The 20940-nt window shown below is 33.4% G+C and overlaps 1 protein-coding gene across 1 annotated transcript in view; it reads left to right on the forward strand.

The window, feature by feature from the left end:
* The window catches only part of LOC128216672 (protein Wnt-5a-like), a 51869-nt gene extending 39071 nt beyond the window's left edge, over positions 1 to 12798 (forward strand). The window contains exon 5 of the mRNA XM_052923297.1: positions 9957 to 12798. Within this exon, the coding sequence (XP_052779257.1) occupies positions 9957 to 10418 (462 nt within the window). The 3' untranslated portion in view covers positions 10419 to 12798. The remainder of the gene's footprint in view (positions 1 to 9956) is intronic.
* The last annotated feature ends 8142 nt before the right edge of the window (positions 12799 to 20940 follow it).

Here is a 20940-nt window from a genome sequence, read left to right on the forward strand (position 1 = left end):
TACATTTATTGAAGAAAGGAGTGAACCTTTTTCAGTTTACATCCATTGGTAACCATTAGTAGCTTTTGTTGTAAAAAAAAACTGAGGTTAAAAGGCGGGCATTGAAAACCACAGTAGGTGTGCTCGTAAAAAAGGTGCATCATTCACAAACGTGAATGAATGAATATGTATGGGTTGTGGGTTATCAAATGTCTTGCATTTGGCAAATTTTACTAGTTTATGTTAATTTATTAAGATGTTTGTACTGGTGGTTTTGAACTCAATTCGAAAACAATCATAACGTTATGCATGTTATTGTTCGTGAACATTACAAAACCAATAAGTATTACCCTTTATTACACCAAAAGGCATTAAACATCATTTTCAATCAAATAAGTGTGTGCATTTTTGAATGTTGATGCTGTATTCATTATCGATGTTTAACATGGTTGTTCAGAACATTTGTTAACCAATCTCTAGTTCAAAATCCAACAAGACAAGTCTTTGATTTTCCAAGTACAGAATGGAACAGTTACGTATTCGTTTTTTCAGCATCCTGCTATTATACCGTTATAGTGCACTCTGAATTCTTATCCCGGTTGGATTTAATTAACTTTCATCTTGAAACATCATATAATTTAAGTTAAGGTATGCATAAGCGTTCCAATAACCCTTACCTCGAATATTTAGCTTGAGCAGTCTCTCATTTTGCAGCAGTTTTCAAAAACAGGATTATAAATTATGTACCAATTAATTAAGATTATCTACATCGTTCGGTTTCGATCACAAAAATAGTCCTGTAATTAATTGATTGCGTATGATATAACAAGGGGCTTATGCAAAACACACTTTTGTAGTCATATCTCTTTGAAAACTTCCTATTTTTGAATTTATTCTTAAACGGTAATTTCTCAATTATAAAAAAAGTTAAAGCACTCCTACGTCTGCGGTGTTTTAAATGGAAAATCGCAGGAGTTTGTGTCTGTTGAATTAAGAAACGATTACGCATTTTGCGAGCACAAATGAACGTTGGCGTCTAACGTTGGGTTCATCCGTGCGATGTAAATTACATATCAAAGGCAACACGCAGAAATACATCTTATCGTTAAATTTCGAAATGAGCAGTTTTTGGCATACTTTGAAATATGTTCTACTGAAATAGAACCAGTTATCCTTAAGGTAACCATGACTATCAAACCCTGACGCCATGGGGTCCGCCATGTTCTTTTTTTCAGTCACGTCACATTTATTGCTTACGTCACACTTACTGCTTACGTCACATTTACTGCTTACGTCACATTTACTGCTTACGTAACAATTACTGCTTACGTCACATTCACTGCTTACGTCACAATTACCCCTTACGTCAAATTTACTGCTTACGTCACATTTACTGCTTACGTCAAATTTACTGCTTACATCACATTTACTGTATGATTAAGCATGGCTTAAAGCTAAGTACGCGTGATTTGTCCCCAACTGTTTTCAAGAAGTTTTAAAACAAGAAAAAAGCAATTAGATTACAGAACAGAACAGAACAGAATTTATCACACGTAAACTTTACAGTTTTTTTTGTGTGTTTCATATACATATTAAATATATTACAATTACAATTATACAATGTAGTGTGAAATATTAAATATATATTATAATCAACTTTTTTAAGGATGAACTGGAATTGTAGATCACAAATCTATCAAACTAAAAAAAGTATACAGAACAAAACATATATTATAACACGTAAATTTTACAGTTTTTGTGTTATGTTTTCCTATAAACATATCAACATTACAACTAAACTAAGCTGATAGCGACTAGTATTATTGACATACAAAGGATGCACTGAAAAAAGTGCTATTGCAATCATCAAAGTTAGTACAAGGTTTTTATTTGACATTCGTATATGTATACATGGTGGAACAATCATTTTCAATATATAATTGAATATATGACGACTATAGACTTAAACATCATTACAAATGAGTATATAAGTTGTACATAATGTCATGATCATAATCTTCTCTAATGACCAATATGGTGATCTACCTTTATTTCATAATTACAGGACGTAGCTTCGTTTCAGCATCCGCTAAGAAACAATTGATGATGTAAATACAGAGCCGTTTTCCAAGTGTTAAATGCTAATTAAATGGTTGAAGAACTTAAGTGCTAATAGAATACACGAAATCGTCGATTCGTTTGCAATATTCTAATTTAAAACTGAAGAAAAAAAACATGTTCTGCAAAATGCACACACTTTAATAATTACGATTAAAAATGTTTTCCTTTTTTTATATTTCCAATGGTACTTGGTAGAGATATCGTAGGGACATTCAGCCAAAACATACGGGCGGACATTAGATTTTACGACATGAATAATTAAGAAATGGACCAGAGATAATGTCTATCACTAGTATGAAAACATTGGATAGGACTGGGATTTTCCAAAAGATCAAAGCATACTGATATCCATTATGTGTCAGATGTAATTTCACTTTCTTCATAAATATGTACCCTGGTTGACAAACAGTTAACTTATGAAATAGCTTATAATTTTGTTTGTCAAAGTTTCAAGTTTTTGTGAAATAGATCTCCGACTTGTATCAGGTTGCGGTACACATTCGTGTCTCGTATCAATTCATCACCAAATTAAATGTTACATAATAGCTAAACAATTTGTAGTTGTATCGTATGATTAACTACGGTGTCTGAATTCTGCCATTCGTGTTTCGAGTTTTCGGAGCGCAAGGGCGAAAATGCAACGATGTGAAAACTCGCTGGCGTATTTTCGCCCAACAAATTTGGTTATTTTCGCGATGTCGCATTTTCGCCCCGACATGTGGAGTGATTCCGCATTTTCACATTGTTGCATTTTCGCCCTTTCGCTGCAAAGAAATATATATGCGAAAATAAGACTTGGCAGATTTCAGGTACCAAACATAGCATTCGACGTATAATATTTCATTCATCATATGCGTACAAATAATTCTCTATTCACATATCAATGTCTAATTTGCATCTGCCGTATTTATGGTATAAATAATTGGAGCGTTGAGTTAAAAAAAAAGTTCATTTAAAAACATTTTCTTTCCCTTTGTGTAGGGCTGTCGTAAATCATATTTCTAATCAGTGATTTTACTGACTGAATTACTATGTATCGAAATGTTACAACAAATTAAATGGTATGATGTTAAATTGTTATTTGACAGTTAATTAACGTTCCATATTGAGCCATTGAATGTAACTTAGCGACATGTTAATTATGTAATACTCAACACTTAAATTTCCTTCGACGAAAACACATTAATAGTTTACTATTTTAACATTTGGATGTTATTCAGAACAGAACATAATTAATTGCTAATAAACTACAGTTTTTTTGTGTTTCATATACATATTAACTATATTATAATTACAATTATTGTTATTATTATTTACATTCCGGTAATTTACCAAGAAAATACGGCCACCTTGACAATAACACACAACCACAGCGTACTTCAAACTTTGGAAAATAACCCGGATATTTCTAGGAAAAAAAATAAACATTTCCGGTGAATTATTCTAATTTGACAAAAATAGAATAAAAACACGAAAAAAGCGCTATCTTTACGCTACACTTAAACAAATTACTGGAATCCCAAATATAACTTATTCTTGCAAATTTAACAACAATTATTTGTGATTATAGTTTGAAGTGCAATGTTTGTGTACAATGAACCAATTACGTTGCGACTCGTTTCAAAATACAACAAAAGCTCGATTTTAAGGATATTTTCAAAACAAACAATTATTTATGGCAATGATGTATAAAACGACCATTATTTAAGACAAATATACCATTAACTGTGGACAAGTAAAAACACAGTAATTTTTGGCTACAATGTGCATGTCTTATAATTCATCGTTTAAAAATAATACAACATTTATCTAGGTATAATTTCCTACGTGCAATCATTAATTTGTCAATCCAAATAGGAACTTTTTCTATCCCTATTTGACCGTTTTTGGACCATCATTCCATTGGTGTTATTTGAGGTATATGGCGGATCCGTGGTCTAGTGGTAACGCACTTGACTATCAGTCCAGGGGTCGCAGGTTCGATTCCCCGTGGCATCAATAAAAATATACTAATCTACTTCCGGCAGGGACGTTAAATGGGGGCCCCGTGTGACAGTGCTATACACTGGTGCACGTTAAAGAACCAGGGTAGCTCTAACCAGGGTTCATTTCTGTCTGTGCACTATGCTCCAAAGAACCTAATATGACTAACACTCTTAACACTCGCCGAATGGGCAAGGCCCGAGTGCTAGTATAAATAAGCTTACACACACACATTTGAGTTATCCGACCCGCACACCAGCTAGCATACTGGTGGGAGTCGTGACCTTTGATATTATTCAATCCAGGTGACCCTATATAACTTTTGTATATGTTAAAGTGACACTCTTATTCAAAATCAATACATACACATGTACAGCACACATGCTTTTGAGTGATAAACCTTTAACTACCTACTAAATAATGCATTTATGGAAAATATTAATTACTGATAGCAAATTTGTTACCGTGTATTTAATAGCAGAAAGCGCAAAATATTAAATGATTGGTGAATGCTAAAAGATTTACAGTGGTCTTCTATAATCTTATAAGATAGAAATACCGTTTTTTTATGCTCATTTCTTTCAAATTAAACTCTGTATCCTACATTAGAACCATTGTTTTCGACATACATTAATCCTTTACGGTAAATTTAAACAACTGAATTAATTGTGGTAAATCTTATTTTGTGAGTAAGAGTGCATCTTTAAATAACTACATAACATATACATTATTACATTGTATATATTTGCTTCTTGTTTCATCTGAATATACATTTTTACAACTTTGACGTCTAACAAAATTAAAATTGATTCATGATTTTCTTTTCCTTCATATTTATTTTTTAGAAACACAGAACTCTTTCAAATGGTCCCAAAATAACACAAAGTCACCAGGCTTCCACAATTAATCTATATGTGGGTCGGGTCCTTTAAAACCAGCAATTCCCAGGAACTTTAGCTTATATTTGAGAACAATATTTAATTTGAAGTTTACCAAACGACAGCCTCAACCAATCTGAAACCATTTTTCTCCATAACATAAATATATAAAAGCGATTTCATTAACGCTTAGCCAGCAATAGGAGTAATCCTATAATAATTATATGTCCTTTTAAATGTATGGGAATAATTCGACACTTCACACGCATTTCTATTAATGTTCGACCATTGAGCATTCTGATATATACGTATGATTTTGTAAATACTTTTTTGTTGAAATCTGATTTTATCTGATTGGAATTTAATCGATTTGCATAGATGACTTAAAACGATATGATATGATAATCATAAAGATATCAACACTCCTGGCGACCTCACACGAATAACTTAAGAGGAGCTTTAAAATGAAAATGTTACCACTTTTAATTTGAACTCCTTAGTGTTTGGCGCGAAATACCTCTACACTAGCTAGCGCGAGTTGGCGAGTTTTTATACAGCCCATTTAATGAAACCAATTAATGACTAAATGAAAAATTGGCAGTTGTAATCTGCTTCAAGGATACTTGGTTGCCCAGGCTCTCCTAAAATGAATTAAAGTGAATTCTTTCGGCGATTCCATTGGCGAGCCTTGGGCCTGAACGCTAAGGAGGGTTAAAATGAGATAGTCTGCAAAATTTAACTAAAAGTACAAACCCATTTAGTTTTTATTATTATTTTTGAAAGTATTAGATATAAAGACATCATGTTGACATTTTTCAAATAAAGTTTATATTTTAATTGTAACATATTTATTACATAGACAAATCCTGATAAAATCATTTCAAATATAAAAATCTATGACATAAATGTGTCATACTTCTCCTAATTGGTTTCATTCGAGTTGTTACTGTTATGATACATTTTCTTAACTTTTTAACAAGTAGTTGACGCGGGCGTCATGATTTATGAAAACAGACGACATATTTGAGTATACACAAGTTTATTCAATTCAAAACACCTCAGCTGCGAAATAATGTCATCTTATCAGTTGAGGTATTTTCATAATTTTAAATAAATGACACCAAAAAAAGTGAGATAAGTACTGTTAAGCGACGAAAAAACCCACACCCCAATTGAGATAACTTTTCTTTATAGAAAAGGTAATTGATGTATATTATTCTTAGGTGTAAAAAGCACAACATATAGATAGAAAACCCTAAACTGGGGAGGAAAGTATCATTATAGAGGCAGGAAACCCTACTTTGAGGAAGGAAACTATTATATAGAGATAGGAAACCCTAAATTAGGGGAAGAAGTATTATATAGATACAGGAACCCCTAAATTGAGGAGGAAAGTATTATATAGAGACAGGAACCCCTAAATTGGGAAGAAAGTATAATATAGAGTGATGAAACCCTAAATTGGGGAGGAAAGTATTATATAGAGACAGGAGACCCAAAATTGGGAAAGGAAAGTTTTAAAATGAATTAAGAAACCATTAATTGGGAAAGAAAGCATTATATTGAGACTGAGGGAGGAACGTATGATATAGAACTAAGAAACCTTAAAAGGGTGGTAAAGGCTTAGATAGAGTCATAAGACATTGAATTCGTTGAAGGGAGACTAGAAATACGTTATCACAGACGTGTTGAGAGGCACAACACCATGAATAAGCGGACATATCAGTAGTATTTTATGCACAGACAGAAATTCCTAAATAAGGGGAGGAAATCATATTTGAGTTTTTAAACAGTTAAATACTGTAGACCATGTTTTATCTTTCTTCTTGCATTAAATATTGATATAATGCTGATATAATAAAATTGAGACTATATGTTAAAATACATAAGTAATGCTTTTACAAACACCTGAAGAAGAATAATATACACTGCATACATTTTTAAATGTGAATCACATCTTTTAAGCGGAATTTGATAAAACGTTACTGACGACAGCAAGTTAGTCATGAACTAATAAACTCCCATATGAAAAGAAAAAATATATTAAATAAATGTAGAAAGAAAGCTTTCATTTAAATGGCCATAAACTCTTTTCATAAATGTCCCTTTCTTTTTCTTTATTAGAAATACCTATAAAATGAGAAATAAATGAACTTGTATGTATACAGCCTTAAACGAAACATGCATTGAAGGTATTGTTCACAGCCATAAATATTATGATTTTTTATTTTCTATAATTGCTGTGCTTAGATATAAAAATCGCTGATCAAAGATTACAGATTTAAAATCAATTTTAATGATTATTTCGATTCCTTTGAAGTTGTGCCACCTGTGTGAATTAAAGGGTAATTTGTCAAGAATAAACCATTCATTAAACGTTTAGTGAATGAGAAAAAACCTGTTCTAATGGATTACAAAGGAATGGTTTAGACTTTTGTTTTTACATTCTTGAATAAAGTTGATCATCTTCGCGGTTTTTGGTTTCTATCGTGTAATATATTTACTTTTTAACAAACAAAACTTCAAAGCTGTTTTCTGGGAAAATCATGGGAGATCTTTGACTTGATTACTTCTATAATACAAGGGAAACTAGAGAGACACGCCAATCAATCCTTAACCTATTGTTATTTGTTTTATTGACAAACGGATCAAACGCCAAAATCCAAACTAACATACAAAAACAAAGAAAAGACAAAAAATCATTCTACACATACTTAAATAAACCGTTTATGAGCAATGTTTGGGTTACCAACTTAGAATGGTCAGCGAAATCAAGGAATATGAAATGTGAGTGATATCAAGGGTCCTAGTGATAACAAGGGTCCGGTTTTAGGACAAAACATAAGACGAAAAAATCGTCCCCGCGTGAAATATATTTTACTAACAATCTGACCAGGTAGCCAAAAAGTCACTGCTGAATTTGCTAGGCAACTTAAATTTGTTCATAAAACCAGACCCCGTTTTAAATTCTAGCTCTCAAACACATCTGTTTTGACAAAAACACGATTATTAGATTTCTTAGAAGCTTTCGATAGAGTAATCAAGAAAAAATATTTAGAAAATTGCGAACAGACATTTGGCCGAGCATTTTCAATAAACAGAAGATTAAACGCACACAGCAGACAAGATAACCACGTTAAGTGCAACTACTCTGTTTTGAATTATTTTGTTCGTACACAGGCGTAGTGCAAGGAATAAAACATGATCCTGAGGTTAGATATCTGCTTTATGTTAATTTCAAAAGAAATTAGTGGGAGTAGGCTGCTTATTAAAGTAATTGTTCAATTTACTTCAAAATGTGTGCATCTATATAAAATATATTGACGTCAAAAGGGTTGATCCGAACTAGTTGCATTGTCTAGGCCCAAATTTCCTGTGCCATATCCACGAGGTTGTGTTCACTTGTGACAGAAAAACTAATTTATGCGAACTGATAACAATGCAAAACGTTTATATTTAAGATCATCAAACAATTGTGAACAATTTGTAATATGGTTTAACTGCAATTGAAATTGGCCAATTTTAGGAGTAATTGTTAAAAATGACACCACATATACATTTATTAATACCAATATCAGATAAAAATCTCAACTTAGTATCAATTTAATATAATTGACAAGATGCAATCAAACTTTGTATTACACTGGTTGCGTCAAAATCATTCTATTCTCACATATTCACGTCGCCAAAGTAGGTTTTATCTATAATTTAATCAATGCTAATGATTTGGTTCCGACATTCAAACGGGAGCGGCTATTAAGAAGTGAAAGTAGAGAAAAATCATTTACATTACAAAGAACTGGCAATTTTTTAATAAGTTTCCTCAGTGCAAACTATACCCAGAAAGTAGGGTCGAATCTCTTGCGGTACATTAGCGCTATTTATGTTTCAATTTTATGAATGATATAATTGTTATTTAAATATTTAAATATTTCACTTTTTAAAATTCATGAGCTGACAAAATCCCACAAACAAATTAATTTGCCTAATATCCAGCAGCTATTATTTCTTATGATGTTCAATTAATTCAAATAAAAGCCATACTCCTTAATTCTTGTTACAGCCAACTGAATCTTATTGATAACAGCCGCAAATTCACACCGACCAGATTATTTGAAACCTATTTTGAATTAAATCCTATTCAAAAACACGCCATGGCTGTTAGTATTCTCAATATCTAACGGATATAGCATAAAACCCCTTACAGATGCCAACCTGATCGGAGTCATTCATATCTCGAACCGTTTCAGACTCAATTCAATTCGTCTTTTCTAACTGGTATCACATCTGAAAGACCACAATAATTTCAACTGGCCATGAACATAATCCAACAGGAGGTCGTTTTGAATAAATATTTGCGATGCTCTTCCCGCAACTATTGCTGAATAAAAGATGGAAATAATGAGCTAGTAATAACTCTAGGTTATGGAATCATATTTCCCCTTTATTGCCAAATCATGTTATTTAAAATCAATACATACACATGTAAACCAAACATAAATTTGAGTGATAAACCTTTAACAACTTACAAAATAATGCATTTATGGAAACGATTAATTAGTGATAACAAAATTGTAACTATGTTTTAATAATGACGCACATAAAATTTATTGGTGGACCCTAAAAGATTAAAGGCGATCAACTATCGTCTCATTAGATAGAAATACCGTGTTTTCTGCACCTTTCCTTCAAATCAAACACAGTATCCTTCATAAGAACCTTTGCTATTTAGGATATTTATTCATCCTTTTTGGTAAATTAAAATAATTATTAATATGGTACATCTTATTTGGTAGTAGGAGTGCACTTCGCATCATTCTCCGATTTCATATTGTTATAGAATTTATGGCGATCTCTTTTGTCCATAACACACGAACGGCTGTAATGTGACAATAATTTATCAACGAAGATCATGCTTCAAAATTGCTGAATTATCATTATCCTCACATCTCTGTAATATGCATGATATTTCATACTTTTTATCTATATTTTCAGGCGGTGTACAACTATGCCAAGGTTGCCTGTAAATGTCACGGAGTTTCCGGCTCATGTAGTCTTAAAACTTGCTGGCAACAGCTACCAACCTTCCGCGAAATCGGCGAACGTCTGAAGGAAAGGTACGACGGAGCCGTTGAAGTGAAATTTAACAAGAGAGGCACACAATTGAAGCGAAAACATAGGAAATACAACAAGCCAACAAATGAAGACTTACTGTACCTTGAGCAATCGCCAGACTATTGCCAAGCTAATAAGGAGACCGGAAGTTTGGGCACTTCCGGCCGTGAATGTAATAAAGGGTCAGATGGTATGGACGGATGTAACTTGATGTGTTGTGGCCGGGGCTATAATACCTTTAAAAAGACTCTTGTGGAAAGGTGTAACTGTAAATTTGTTTGGTGTTGTCATGTAAAATGCAAAACTTGTGAAAGTGTCAAGGATGTGCATGTTTGTAAATGAGATTGTTGTTTTCTCTTTCCAATGTTATTTATTTATAAACAACGAGCAATCAGGTATCTGACTGTAGAAACGATTTCATTATCGTTTATGCAAAATCATACACATACATTGCCATGGTTCACGTTAAATCCATTGTACCAAATGCGCTCATGGACTGGGACAAATGCGTACGATCCTACCTCTACGCTTAAACTGATGACGTGTGCAAAAACTGTGATCTCGAGTAAGACATCTCGCGCAAGGCGATACTTCGAGACCAAATGTGCCTGGAATGTGTTGTTCGCGGAAAGTTGTACGGAATAATGGCCAGTGTTAAGAATAAGCAACTTTTATTTGATTTAGTGCAATAAACAGCGCTTAGATTCCTATTGGATCATTTCGCTCACTTGTAACTGCTCGTTTGTTGTGGTTTCTCAAAGGACAGCACAAGGAAACGAGGGAGTGACTCTAAGAGCCTTGTGCTTAAACAGAAAACCTTGAAAGAGAAACTATGCTGTTTAAAGATCTAAATATTTATTAGCTCATGTTAATGAAACTGCCTTTTATTTCGTTTGCTAAAGGCATTTTGACTCTTTCGGTATAAAATCTAAATAAAAACATTGCTAGGCTATTTTTTCGTATTTCTTGGAAGTTAAATACTGAAATAATTGATAACGTTAACCGAAAACTTTCCGAAATTTCATTCAGTTTTGCTGCTTACATAAAAGGTATTTAAGAAGTAAATGTTATACTAATGTGAGATTTTTTGATTTCTAAATGATTATTTGTAAATTGTTTTGTTTATAATTGCGTACATCAATGCCAAGAGTCATACAGGAGTAAACCATGTATATTATTGTTGTTGTAAAAGTGTATATTGATATCATACTATGTTACATATACAAACATCATAGTTATCATACCATAGGTGGTTAAATCAGTTACCATTGGAAGTAGGTTTATGTTGTTACAAATGATGTAGGACAAAGTTTACCAGATTAAAAGCCCCTCAGAAATATTGCATTGATAGACAAACTACCCCATGATTTTAAACCTTCTTCTTCAATGTTGAAAGAAGATACGTTTTAAAATTTGATATTATACAATTTCAACGGAAAGGCGAAAATGGCCAAAAATAATTTATATATTAGCGTCTTTTTCAACCTATGCTTAAATTGGTTGAAGGTGTTTTGACCGGGGAGGATTTTGTTTGCTTCCCTTTTCACAGGGTTATAAAGGTGCTGTCTCATTGTAAACTGAATTATCTTGAAGATAGATTGTAATAATAATTATAATTTCCATTTTTCGAAAAGGAAACAATAAAATCAAACTAAATTAAATAAGACAACCCCCCTCCCCCCCCACACACACACACCCACACACACATATTATACCCTTTTTAAAAAAGTGCACAGCCAAGCTGTTATTTTTAGAGTCTATATAAATGTATCTCCCCCCTCTCTGCTATGTCGCCAGGCATTGTAATAAGCAGGAGACTAGATTTTGAACTAAGCTTTTTAAGTATGAAAGAGATAGCACACAATCGAATAAGTAAAATCTCTTAATAGCTGTTTCAACAAAAGGTGTATGTTTCATTTGGGAAATTCTTTTATACACTTCGCGTTCTTCTGGTCATTTAAATGGTATTTAAAAGAAAGTATGCATATTTAAATCGTTGTTATTTATTTCATTGTTATCATGGTTGACATTTAGCATACTAGCAATAGCACACTCTCATATTAACGACGATAAAAAGCGTATATTTTACATAACAAATCAGTGTTTTGTATAAATAATAAATTTGAATATAAAAATGACCATTTTAAAGTTGATATTTAGTCACAAATTATTATTTAAATTACAGTTATTTTGTTTACAGCCCTGAAACTATTCAAAGACACGAATAGTTTATACACTGTGTGTAGTTTTTATATTCGATTTGTCATACAATTTGAAACATGTTTTTCAGTAGCGCAAGTTCTGGGGGATCATTTCACCAAGAATCATGGGAAAGTTTGTTCCTATGAAGGATATTTCAACAGCACTACTGCACTGTTTTAAATCCTTCATATGTAAAATATTGCTTCGTTGGTTCATATGAATGGTTCTTCATGAAATGCCCCCTGATTTCATATATGGTTTTCAATTTACTGTTTAATTGTTCTGTTAAATAAAATCAATTTGCCTCGGTGGGTTACAGGGTATTGTTTTGAATCAAAATGGTACAAATACATCTGCAAACATACATTTAATCTCATCATAGAGCTGTTCAACATATCATCATGTCTTGTTAGTTTTTTCTATATTGTTACGTTGTGATACATTTATTCTATTTCTAATTTTGTTTATTTTATAAAATTAATTTGCCCATAAATACCTACATTGCACTTTTCATAAAATAAAAAAGATAACCATGCAACTCGTCTTGTTCTGTTTTCATTCTTTGAAAACGGGTTTAAGACAAACATATTAATACAATTAAGTTTAATGTTTGATAGCGTGAGGAAACTCCGCTCTGCTCCTTACTTTAAGTGTTTTGATTTTAAATACGTGATTGAAGACGTATTGTTGTAAACAATAACATTCAATGTTTGAGAGTTCAAGGAAAGCTACGCTCCTTCCCTTCAGTGTTTTCGGCTTAAGAAGTCTTTGTTTTACTTAGGTATCCCTTAATCAATTCAGATTAACAAAACAAAACTGCATGACCAAGAGGACATGGTTGTGGGGCACATTCACGAGTTATATGATTTCAACAAACTTAGATGACCTCTAGTCAATGCTTATGCTTCAACAAACTTAATCAATGGCCTCGCCAAAGCATTTGACATATACATCTCAAAATTATTTTTAGATGATAAACAAGAAATACTTTGCTTTTATTTTTTATTCAATCTAAAGATATTTAGACAGACAAATATTGTAAATCGTCGACAATTTAACACATGTGTACAATATATTACGCTCAAAGGAAAGCCTTGTTTCTCTACCAAGGTATACGATATTATGGCAAAAGTATTTCTACTGTGTGTTTGCCAGTATTCACACTTAAAATACATACTACTTTTTTAGTTTAAAATGTATTTAAAAAAAAACACTTAAACTTACAAATCGTTAACAAAAATATCTTCTATTTCAGTGTCTTGAAGTTTTCGAGAAAATAAGTATAAACTATTTATAGACAATGCTTTTTGGGGTTCAAAGTGTGTACTTCCTTTTATCAACCGTTGCCCTGAAAAAATAAGGTTAATTAACTTTACATTCAAAATGCATGTATAAACAACATTTGTGAATACATAAGTTAAATCCACAAGTCAGCATCTTTAATTTAGCTTTATTTTCAAATGTGATGTCAATATAAAATACCTCTCCTTGTCATGGCTGTACAATTCAACAATGACACAAGTGCGAAAAACTACAACTTTACCCGAAAATAGTTTCTGTGATTCACACACGTGACCAAGCCACCCAACCCTTGTTAAAGCATATGATATCTAGCATCTTCTAGACCTTACATGGAACATGGAGTAAAAGTACAGTAGCCAAATAATTTACAATGACTCAAGGTCGAAGCTCAACAGACACAAAACTAAAGACACCGAACCTACAAAACTTCACATGCATACGTCACATGCAACGAACGCCTTGTTTCATAGCCAAACAAAATTGGATTTTCTAACTCACGACTTGGAAATACTTCCCAAATCACGCAGGGTAATCTACTAATCTGGTGAATTCAACCCTTTGAGCAGCTTTCAAATAGAAAGTCTATAACAGCCAGCAAGCAGGAATAGCTTCCTGTTTAGATTTGCTTAACCTAGGACTTTAGGTTACATGTTCTCAGCAAGGAAATCTACAGCACTCACACATATTTCCCAACAAATATTTAGAAATAATTTTCGAAGTAACTCATTAACTTATGCTGGTTAGAAATGATCTATGAGAGTAAATCTCAGCTAAAATCCCTCAAGCATACTTCCCAACAAACAATTGGGAATAGCTTCCCATGTAAGAAATTATACCCAACCCACCATAATATGCTGGATGAGGTAGCTATTATATTATGGTGAGTTGGGTATAATTCCTTATGCTTGTCTGGCCTAATCTGACCTTAACTCTCAGCTAATTAAGAACATATTAAGTTTACTCCACTGCCTTGGGTTATATTTCCCAGCCACAAATAAGAATAATTCCCCAAGTGAAAATATAAAACCCTGCTAACCATATTATCCTGGTTATATCTGCTTGTCTGGCATCTTTTAGCCTTGACCTTCCTTTCAGCGAGGAAGTCTTCTCGCATGATTTCAGCAATGAGCTGGTCCTCCGACTGAGTGTAAGTAACCTAAAACGAAATACTTTTCAGTAACATTTAAAAAAAATGAAATAAATGCAAAATGGTTTCAGCATACTGATTATGGCGCTAGATTTCTTTCAAATGCTTCACCATCAATGTTATTTTCATGTCCTTAGGCATTTGAGGCGTTTATACGAACATGTGCGTATGCTTTTGTGTATATATTATTAAAATAATTCATGTTTTTTTACCACTCTCCTTAACTAATACCATGTAGAAATTGCAAGCGAAAGAGTTCTTATGCAGAAAATAGATTGGCTGTTCCTTGTTTAAAACTAATTATCATATTAATGTCATTAACCTTCGCGTCCTTCACCTCAGCAGACGCCTCAGTCCTAACATCTTTTTGTTCATCTGTCTTCTCATCTTCTGCCTTCTTGGCAAGTTTCCAATTTTGCAGTTTCCTCGCTTTTCGTTTCCGTTCGTTAATGAAATCATCATGGAGTATACCAGCAATGAGTTCCTTTTCATCTGCCGTATAGGTTACCTACAGAGCATGTTATGCATTTAGAAAATTGATGAAATCGGACGAAGAAATAAACAATGCACTGTACATGGTTTAAAAAAATAATGATTATATTAATGATATTTACCTTCGCATCCTCCTCCACAGCAGTCGCATCAGTCCTGTCACTTTGTTGTTCATCTGTCGTCTCATCTTCTGCTTTCTTAGCAAGTTTCCAATTTTGCATTTTTCTCGCCTTTTGTCTCCGTTCGTTCATGAAATCATCATGGAGTATGCCAGCAATAAGTTTCTTTTCATCTGCCGTATAGGACACCTACAGAACATGTAATGCATTTAGAAAGCAAATAAAATCAGACGAAAAAATAATCAAAACACCTTGTCAAAGATATTAAGGGCATATCGGAATGCATACATTTTACTTTAAGCGCTATGAAAATGAAATTTTAAATTGAGCGGGTTTGTAACGTTATACTTTTAAACTTATAATCGGGGATGCATTGATGCTTAAATTTTCCAGGTGCCCCCGGGGATTGGGGTGGAGTTAACACCTTGACTACACAGTACCTCGAAACACCAAAATGCTTATTCCATTTGAAAAAGTAGTATATGGTACCAACATTGACATGCTGTCTGTTATCAACAGCTGTGAAGAAGAATTACCGCATCGTCGGATTGAGTTGCTTCGTTCTGTCGTGAGGACTTTCTCTTTTCCTTCTTGGCAGACCCAGATGAGACCTGAAACCAGTAAGTTATCAGAATAAGGGATCACCTACGTACTTATGAACACATTTGCGGATGTGTGGTGAACTAAGGTTTGCCCCCAATTATAAAACAGGTTAGTAGTGAATTCGCGCATGGCACATCATTATAAAAGACATCGCCATAAAAAATAAATTTAAAAATAACCACCTAAATTACTAAATCAGCATAACAATTATTATATAATATGACATGAAAACACCGCACTGTGTGTACAGTTTGGCCATTATAACTCCCGGGTTTCAATGTAGTGTCAACTTCGATAGGCTGAAACAAGCCAAATAATCAATTAAGCCTTTAAATACCGCTTTTGAGGGTCTCTTTGCCTGAAGTGGGGGTAGCCTTCTTGGAGGCACGGCAAGGTTAGAAGACTTATCATCAAGGGTGACGTCAAACGCCACACCGCCTGTGGCCACTTTTGCATCCTGGCCTAAATGGGATAGTTTGATATCCAATTTAACCATTTTTTTCAATCAATTTCAGTAGCAGGTAATTAATACAAAAAATGTAATTATATACATTGTGCTTTAAACAGGTTCAAAGTGTTTTACTGAATGATTTGTTGGTGTATAATCAACCTATTTTAAAAGGAACTACATTATATAATAACAGGTACGAATCAATCGCATGGTCAACTCAATTGCCAGTGTCCCGGGGGTCTAGGGTTCGAACCCGGGGCACATGATTTGTCCGTGGTTTAGTTTATTATGTGCATTGATATCTAGAATCGGGTGTTGGGAAATGTGTATTTGTTACAAACTGTGCAAAATTATATCATAATAGATTATTTAATCACCATTGGCGTTTTGTTTGTATGCATAAAGTCAGTTAAATGGACTATGTATAGTCAATAATAAAGATGTAAATTTATTCTAATCCATACCTTTGTCAAGGTCGCCAACCATTTCTTCGCCCTTCTTCAACTCCTCTTCCATGTCGCCATATTCCACCGCTGATGACGACGGACGGAACTGAGTATTTGACGAAATAATGACAGAAACGTCATCGTTACGTTTCCTAGGATCAGGACCAACTTTATTACTCTTTTTTCTAAAGCAATTTCCCATATTTTCGCTAGAAATTGATTTTATTGACGAAAATTAATCAAAAGACAACCTGTCAACAAACAGTCGCTACGCGTCTTTTTGGAAATGACGTTGACGTCAAGGAAACTGGACGGTGTTAACATCTCGCGTAAACTGTTTACCTTTGTGTTTGTTTTTGTTGTTGATGTTTTACCAGTATCTTAGTCTTTTTCATTTACCTTTGTCAATTTATATAAGTTTGTGTAAATAATGAATTGATTGAGTTGTACAATTGATTAATTATAAACTTTGTTGTATTAGTTTTCATGTTTCACCATACGTCACGTTTGACGTCATGCGATGTGACGTTCATTTAGCTGTCATGCGTTATATTTTGCTTAAAAAACTATTGTAAAGTGCGTTTTTTTTGTATAAGAAATAATTACAGTATACTAAAAACTTAATAACTATGCTGTTGTTTTATGCATGGCGACTGATAGTAGGATTGCTATTGGACCCAGATCGCAACAAATGGACGAAAACCCGAACAAGTTAGGTCGTAGTAATACAAAAACGTTTTAATAATAGCACTGCATTCGTCTATTTTGTATTCAATCAATTGAATGTCATTTGCTATCCGAAAATGGTCATTCTCCGTGCCGCAGAGAAATGTAAAGAGCAAGGGAAAAAACCCATGCATTGACAACACGACTGTTGACTGCGGTTAAGGTTTATTTTTGACGAAAATGAAGTTATTTTCGCGAAAGTAAGATTTTGATATGAATCTGGTAGATTTTGGCGAAAATAACATTTTTGACAAAAATATAGTTAGTTTTTGGATAAAATATTTATTTATTTTTTTTTTGGGGGGGGATAAGTTTTGGTAAAACTCTGACAATAGGGTAAGTTTTGGCGAAAATAACATTTTGGAAAAATGTAGTTAGTTTTTGGATAAAATAAAGTTATTTTCGTGGAAAATAAGTTTTGGTAAAAATCTGAAAATAGGGATAGTTTTGGCGAAATTAACATTTTTGACAAACATGTAGTTAGTTTATGGCTCAAATAAGTTATTTTCGCGAAAATAAGATTTTGAAAGAAATATGAAAATAGAGTTAGTTTTGGCGAAAATAAGATTTTTGACAAAAATATAGTAAGTTTTGGGCAAAAATAAAGTTATTTTCGCGAAAATAAGATTTTGAAAATAACTTTATTTTTGCCCAAAACTCACTATATTTTGGTCAAAAATGTTATTTTCGCCAAAACTTACTCTATTTTCATATTTCTTTCAAAATCTTATTTTGGCGAAAATAACTTTATTTTCTTCAAAAATAACCCTATTTTCGTATTTTAGTAAAAAAAAAGCTATTTTCGCGAAAATAGGTTATTTTCGTATTTTAGTCGTAATACAGTATCCGACCGACCAGTTTAAAAACAAACCATAGCCACGCGCCTCATTCGGAACTCCTCGGCCATTTTATTGAAAACAACCTCGGATGTATGCCGGTACATCAGTTGAAGTAGTTCGTAAATTTTTGAATAATATCTTTAATTAAATGTAGTGTTTAAGAGTTGTATTTATTGATCTCAGTTTAAATTGATTGCCAGTGAAGTGTTTTATTGCAAACATAATTAAGATTCCCAAGAGTTAAGTCATAAAGTTTATCTGCTAAATAAGATTAGTACGCGATCTATTTGCAGCGGACTTAAACGTACCACTTTTTGAGTATGTAAACCGTCCAAATACATCCGAGGTTGTTTTTGAAAAAAATGGCCAAAGAGCTCCGAATGCACGCGCCTTTGATTTTATTACCGCTCATGCTCTGACGTCACAAATTGTACCGTCTGATCCGCAGCCGACACATTCCTATAAATGTGTTGTTATATCTTTCGCAGGTTTTTGTTTGGATTTCAGTTGATGGAACTTAAATTAGGCGAAATGAATAACCATTGATAACTGCGAATACATTAATACAACGATTAATGAAATATGAACCTCGCAATAAAGCCTGCATGAATTCGCAGAGCCTAATCGTACGAAGCCTGCATGAATACGGAAAGCCTATTGTAAAAAAGTAAGTTCTACTTTGGACATGGATTAATAACACCGCGATCTATATCCTAAATATTTTCATTATAACGACAACAAAATGTGTCTCCTGTGATCAACTACGTGTTTGGACCATAAACATGCGTTTGCCAATTTAAATATATCGGACAGGGATCGCCGAACTCCGCCATTTTGTTTCCCTGTTGACAAAAAGTCTCGGTAATACATAATCAGGAATGAAAGTTTATTCTCCGGGAACAGAGACAGACACGCAACAAAAATAACGACGATATATTTAATTTTTGATTTTTTTACTTTTATGCCTAAAAAAAGATTAGGGTCGGTGAGGAAAAAATTGGGTCGGTTGGGTTACCGGAAACACAGGTATTTTTTTGGCCAGAGTATGCGCACCGGAATGCGATACTACGATGATTAAAACACAACAGTACGATGATGAAAACGCGATAGTGCGATGAAGAAAACACGACAGTACGATGATGGGCAGTATTAAGAATTGTCAATATCAATATTTTAACCTTAACCTTGAACAACTATCACATGAACTTGTAATGTTTCAGTACATTTACTCTACATTTGACAAAATGAATTAAATGTCAATGTAAATGATTACTTTATTTCAAATCCCTCAATAAATAAAATAAACTGACACCAATTTCATCACTTTCGGGATGATTCTGGGTACTCCACACGCTCGTGATAACTTCCTGGGTTCAACGACCCACTACTTGGGGTACCCCGGCCGTCAATCGTATTTTCTTTGGTTGTTATAATATAAGAAAACTAGAACCAGGTTTTTGTTATGGGCAATCAGAAATTATAGCCAATCAAAAGCAATCCCAAGCTAGCTCTTCACATAAGCTACCTACACACCAAGTTTCATCAGTATCTGTCAATGCTAACTAAAGTTATTGGGCAGAAACCATTTTTCTATTTTAAGTAACAGTGACCTTGACCATTTTTCTATTTTAAGGAATAGTGACCTTTACCTTAGCCCCTCCCCACTCAAAAGCAATCCCAAGCTAGCTCTTCACATAAGCAACTTACACACCAAGTTTCGTCAATATCTATCAATGCTAACTAAAGTTATTGGGCAGAAACCATTTTTCTATTTTTAGTAACAATGACCTTGACCTTAGTCCCACCCCCCTCAAAAGCAATCCCAAGCTAGCTCTTCCCATAAGCTACCTACACACCAAGTTTCATCAATATCTATCAATGCTAACTAAAGTTATTGAACAGAAACCAATGTTTGACGCCCGCCCGCCAGTCCGCCCGCCCTACGACAACCTCATTCTAATAACCCGGTTTTCGTTGAAAATCTGGTTAAAAACACATTCCTTTCTATGACCCAAATACTGCATCTAGGAATAATTTATCATTGGATTGTTTGCGTCATTAGTGAATATGTCAAACCTATATCTTGGCAGAACGTTTTCTTTTGTTTTTTAAGCTTGAATTGCTTCCAACTTACATGGGTTTGGACATGGAGCGTGCGCATGGACCTCTATGTACACTTTAAGGTCATAATGAGGGCCATAACTATATGGAAAACAGTCCGAGCAAACCCTTCTGATAGCAGGCACCACAGGGTTCATTTTACAAATTGCGCATGGCCAAAAAATGTACATGATGTAGAGGTTATGTCAATTTTAAGGAGCACATGGGTCATTTTTGTGAAGGCATCAAAAAGAGCAGATTTTAGAGAACAAATACAAGATAACATGATTTTTTTTAATGACTTTTCATAATTTGTATTTTAGTGTTATACATCAAACACAAAATAACATATAGTTTACTGGTGAAAAAATTCTAGTAAAAACATAATTATACTATTATTGATAAATAAAATGTTACCATGGCAACCACATTACAAT

Source organism: Mya arenaria, chromosome 14, assembly GCF_026914265.1.
Source record: "Mya arenaria isolate MELC-2E11 chromosome 14, ASM2691426v1".
NCBI classification, from domain to species: domain Eukaryota; kingdom Metazoa; phylum Mollusca; class Bivalvia; order Myida; family Myidae; genus Mya; species Mya arenaria.